This window comes from Musa acuminata, chromosome BXJ1-8, assembly GCF_036884655.1.
Source record: "Musa acuminata AAA Group cultivar baxijiao chromosome BXJ1-8, Cavendish_Baxijiao_AAA, whole genome shotgun sequence".
Taxonomy (NCBI): Eukaryota; Viridiplantae; Streptophyta; class Magnoliopsida; order Zingiberales; family Musaceae; genus Musa; species Musa acuminata.
Window position 1 is genome coordinate 48,316,194 of NC_088334.1, and position 5,815 is coordinate 48,322,008.

At 40.6% G+C, this 5,815-nt stretch overlaps 1 protein-coding gene across 3 annotated transcripts; it reads right to left on the reverse strand.

The window, feature by feature from the left end:
* Positions 1 to 274: 274 nt before the first annotated feature.
* On the reverse strand, positions 275 to 5,337 carry LOC135580992 (uncharacterized). 3 transcript variants are annotated; one of them, XM_065080541.1, is made up of 2 exons: positions 5,201 to 5,337; positions 275 to 2,828 (listed from the first exon to the last, which is right to left on the reverse strand). In XM_065080541.1, the coding sequence occupies exon 2, from the start codon at positions 2,560 to 2,562 to the stop codon at positions 667 to 669; it is 1,896 nt and encodes a 631-aa protein (XP_064936613.1). In that variant the 5' UTR covers positions 2,563 to 2,828; positions 5,201 to 5,337; the 3' UTR covers positions 275 to 666. The 3 variants fall into 3 exon arrangements, with proteins under 3 accessions (XP_064936613.1, XP_064936614.1, XP_064936615.1); XM_065080542.1 differs by having other exon boundaries at positions 4,705 to 5,337; XM_065080543.1 differs by lacking the exon at positions 5,201 to 5,337 and adding an exon at positions 4,512 to 4,680.
* Positions 5,338 to 5,815: the final 478 nt, after the last annotated feature.

Consider the following 5,815-nt stretch of genomic DNA (forward strand, 5'->3'; position numbering starts at 1 on the left):
GATTTGTGTCTCATGATGAGAGCACTGCAATTTGCGATCTAATAAATAAAAAAAAGCCACCAAAGAAGATATGTCATATGATCATGATGATATCAAGGTAGCATAACTCTGCTGTATTTCACTTACAGCATCATAAGTTGCAAGACATGCTTAAAGCCGCATACCCGCTAGTTAATAGGCGACTCGGCACCACATGTAACAGCGTGTAAACTAAACAAGAACATTTATAACAGACAAAAAAAGAGAAGAGATAATTGCAGGAACCTCCTTCCCATATAGAAAGATTATTATGGGATTTATCAAATATAATAAACAAAACAGGAATTTCTTAACAGCAATCAGTTAACTGATACTAACCATGTATACATAGAGGCAAGTTTAGAGTCTTGAGATAAAAAGAAAGAAACACCACCAAACAATACTATAATTCTGCCCACCTAAATCCCATTTATGTAGGTGACAAACACGATCTAGCAAATATATGTGGTAAATCAGATACCTTTTTCAACAATTGGAACTAGCAACTCGCAAACACACATGGAAAATACATATACCAAGTCAGAAAGCGCACAAATGATAGTTAAGAAAGGCACGTCCAGCCATTGCACACACTACTGCATCGTATCATAGGAAGAACCCTGCTCAAGAATACCAGCATACCTTGACTTATGCATTGTTCCCCGTGCCTGAACTGGTGGCAAGCATCGTCATTAGACTTCCTCCATGAACCCTCCCTTCTGGAAGCGAAACCAACCCACACTGAGTAACCTGAGGATGTGCTTTCGTATCAGATCCACTCCAGTATGACATGCCCTTCCCTCCAATAGCAACCTCTTTCATCTTCCCAGACTTAATTGATGTTGGAAACAGGGTAGTGGATATTGCAAGGGTACCCCCACCACGAACACAGTGATCTTGCACCAAGGCATCATGTGCAGCACAAAGACCAGCTTTGGTCCTGGCAAACCTCTCACAAGGTGGATCGCCTGTGCCAAACTTTGACCCCACATGACCCCAGGCACACCGGTTGCCTCCACCATGTGCCTTGCAAAAATCAGTACTCCCTTGAGCGCTTTTCCCACAACCCACAGATTTGCATCGTTTGCCTCCACCATGGCGCACACAGTAATTAGTCCGACCTCTAGCACTCTTAGTGCACCCAGGAACAGCACACCTCTTCCCACCACCATGAGCTACACAGAATAAGGTCCCACCATGCACACTCTTTGGGCAAACACCTCCCCCCTGAAACAAGCAGCGCTTCCCTCCTCCATGACCCTTGCAGTAAGGAGTGCTCCCTTCAGCTCCCTTGGTGCACCCCAAAAATGTACATCTTTTCCCCCCACCATGTGCCTTGCAAAACATTGTGCTACCCTGTGCACCCTTTGAGCATGCTGGAAATTGACAGCGTCGTCCACCACCATGAGAGATACAAAATCCAGAATGACCTTCTGCACTTTTTGTGCAATTCTCTCTCCGGCACCTCTTACCACCTCCATGCTTGATGCATAAACCTGATTTACCTCTTGCAGCACGGCCGCAACATTCATGGCTGCAACGTTTGCCACCACCATGGGCAATGCAGTAATCAGTGCGCCCTTCTGCACTCTTTGTGCAGCCAAGATGTTCACACCGACGACCGCCTCCATGCGCTTTGCAAAAGATTGTCCTTCCTTCAGCACCCTTTTGACATCCAGGTTTCTGGCACCTCCTTCCCCCACCATGGGCTATGCATAGACCAGAAGCGCCTCTTGCTCTTTTTACACAACCTTGGAACTGACAGTTTTTTATGCTACTATTGTGGTGTCGTGAATGTGTAACTCCGGAAGTGCAGACAACTGGGCTTTTCACTGTTTGCAGCACGGTTGGTGGGTGATCTGGCACAACAACTGGATCTGCTTTTACACAAATTTTCTTATTTGAAGCAAAACTGCTACTTGTCTCTGGATCGTTCAAATGAGTTGGCATACAGCTACTGAATATCCACCAAGATGATACAATCCCTTCATCATCATTGGTCAGCACTGAATTCACCATTACCGAGGTCTCCACACTACTCTGATGTTCATCCAGGACAGGCTTGACACTAGTCATGACTGATTCAAATGACCCAACTGATAGACCTAATTGGAGGTCTAATGTATTTCCAGTATGAGAATCATTGGCAGTAGCAACAAAGGACTTAGAAGGATTCGATGTTTTTGCATTTTCAGGACAAAACCGAATATTCAGTCCTAAATCAACGGATCCATTATCATTTTCTTTTGCTGAAGATGTGCAATGAATTATCGAACTCATCTTGCTAACATATGAAGAATTCAGAGACTGACCTAAACCCAGAGCAAGCAAGGACTGACCTGAACACTCCACATCATTCATATCACCCCACACCCCTATTGTGCCCTTTGTTTTGGAGTTATTAAGAGTGGAAGAACTAGGAGAATTAATTCGTAACGTGGCATCACTTTTTTCTTCTCTTGATTGGACTCTGTCAAAGAAATCATCAGTACTCAAAGAGGAAAGATTTGCAGTAGAGGCCAGATTCAAAGGGCAGTTATCCATTATCTGTCAAAAGCCCTCTTAGAGCCACCAAATCTAATAGGAAAAGAACCAGTTAGCCTGACTTCCAGAACTTTAATGGTAACAAAGTTAATTAAATACTAGAATGAAAGCTTGCAACCCCCACTGACAAATCCTGATGTATCACAACGGTCCATTTTGGAAAACTTGAGAGATAATCAAATTAGCTGTAGCTGGAGTTAGGGGTCAAATGAACAATCATTAGTAGCCAACCATGTCATCTAACAAAATGTATTGCCCAAGAATTCCTGCAGCAGAAGAAACACCAAAGAGAAAATTAATAGCATTTGAGAAATAAGAATTTAGAATTACTCTTTCCAAATTTCTATCCAGAACTTTGAAGAGCAGAGTAGCATGTGTGATGCTGCTAAAAGATACAGACACATTTTGCCAACAAAGCAAGAAAAGGCGCCATGGGTTATCATAAATACACAAAGATCTTTGAAGAAGCAAGGATATCCAAAATTGAACTATCAAAAACCAGAGTTAGTATTGATGCTGCTACTAAAAGACACACACATTTTGCCAACCATGCAAGAAAAGGATATATGCATTATTATAAACGTCCAAAGTACTTTGACAAGCAATTTAAACTATTAAACAACCACACATCCATCATATACTCTAAATAGATTACTGTTTGACAGAACATGTACTTACAAGCAACCAAGAATTTTTAAACAAACGGAAACCACATCCTACAAGAAGCTTATGCTACATGCATTGGTCATCAGTGATACTGATGCTTTTCAAAAAGACACCTGACTAGAAAAATTATTTGGATCATTTCTTCTGATCCAACTCAAGAGGAAAAAAGAAAAGAAAAGTGTAATTTTACAAGGAAAATAAAAAGAACAAATGTAATATACTTGACATCAGTAACTTCTATGAACCATCATAGCTCTGTCTCAAGAGGGCTAATGTCAAAACTCTGCAATGTGCTATTTAGAGAGTTTTAGGTCTCCCAAACTTTATAAGAACACCATACTTGCATATCATGTAAAAATATGGCCTCATGGTTTTTTTTTTTTCAAAAAAAGGGATCAAATTAAATAACTAAAATGGTCATAACAGATACCCAGCAATTAAGTTTAATTAGCATAACTGACAAAAAAAAAGTTTAATTAGCATAAGTTAAACTTACACGGTTTCTAGTTATATCATATTCATGTGATCAAGTTGATTAAATTTAATAGATAAATTTGCAATAAAATATGATTGCAAGAAAAAGCACATTAAGTTTATAAAAGAGCTAGCAAAGTAGATATTCAAATTATTATAGGGCCATAACTGTAAAAAAAAAAAACCATGGACATATATAAAGAGCCACATTTATTTGAAAAAATATAATAGACTATTAGCAACTGCTTGCAAAGTATCATTGAACTTGAAATTAGAAGGAATGTTACCAACAATTGTTACAGTGTTAGCTTATTTTACAAGACAGCAGAATGATAATCTTGAAAATTAGATCGGCAAGCAGAATAACTTAGTATGCTTAAAACCTTTTGATGTATAGCTTTTCATGCTATTACTAGAATCATACACATCAAAAGATTCACGAAACTCAAATTGCTCAATTACATGCTTCCATTGTAAAAGGAAGCAGTAACTCTATCTGAAGTCGTCAAATTGCATCTGCAAATTTTGAGACAATTACAAAAAATAACAGAGAGACAGAGAGAGATGTAAACTCCTATAACCTAGCACCAATTGAAGAAACGAGGCAAAGACACAGGACGGTCAAGCCAACACAAATACGACCAGAAAATCGATGTAAGGAATATAATCCCGATCTGGTTACGCAGATTGTATATATTAATAAAAAAAACCAAAAATAAATGCATGATCAGATTAGTCATGAACAAAAAACTACAAATACAAGCAACTTTCCATCGTGCAACTAATCAGATTAAGGATGGTACCAATACCTCATGGAAGATGCAGTGCTTTAAGATTTTTATTTACACCATCCATCAAGATGCTCTGGTAGCATCATAAATCTATTCAGAATGAGGAAAGTATGCAGAAACACGTTTAATCTACTCAACTCTTGCAACAGAACTGACAGCAAAGCAGTTGATAGATCACCAGATGTTTGAAGCATTAATTGCCGGTACATACCACGTGCCAAGAAATCGTCGAGTTACGCAATGCCTTTTACATAGTATCTATTACCACTCGACTCTGTCTTTAACTGCTTCACTAATTTACCCTTGTTGATGGGCACCGATAGGATCAAGCGCAGTATAAAACACCCAAACTCACAAGAGAAACAACAGCTACCTCACAGAATCAGTTAGGAGAAAAGAAGATTGGAAAATTCCGATCACCTTTCGTCCACAATCCACGATGAGACAAGCATTAAACGATCATGAAACACCAAGAAAAGAAGAGGTGGAAGAAGGGCAGAACCAAATCTAAAAGTAACACCAAGTACGCTACAGAGAATACTTGGATGGAGCTAAAAAAGAGGACATAAAATCGGACAGCAAAATAAGCATTCAAGAGGAACGAGAAGACGCAATATATGTCCTCGTTAGCCGATCCGACGGCATTCACACTCCACGAAAACGATCGTAAACGATCCGATCAGAGACAAGAATGAGGCAACACTCGCCTTGGCGTGAGAAGGGCAGGCGGCCAAGGACGGGAAGATCCGACGAGAGTTAGGGTTGTTGATGTGGGGATAGGGAAGGAGGAGCCGAGGCGGAAGGCAACAAAGCGAGCGAGAGCGAGGTGGGAAAAAGAAAAGAAAATAAACTGTACGATAACTAAGAGGAGACATATATAAGCGAGGCCGGTGGCGCGCGCACGTTAGCCCATCCCGCGCAGCGTAGGCCGAGAAGCGGGGCCGGCGTCGGTCGGCCGCTGGGAGGGCGCCGCCTCGACACGTCACCGCGTCGCGCGAGATTCCACGCAGGCAGCGGCTCGCAACCGTCCGTGGTGCGCCTCCGTGGGCCCCACCCTTTTTCTTTATTGAACAACAGAATAATGCAATTTTGTTCCCATTAATAAAAGAGGCGGAAAAATAAATCCAACGACAACATTTTGCCGCAGTCGGCATTCAATTTTGATCTAGATTAGCACTTTTAATCGATCCTTATTAATTGCTCAAAAATAAATACAACTTAACCTTAAAAAAAATAGGTGTTTAATAAGCTCAATTGAGGTGACGGATTACGACGTATCTTTCTTATCGAGGTCTGACCTAACAAAGCCATATTCCATTTTA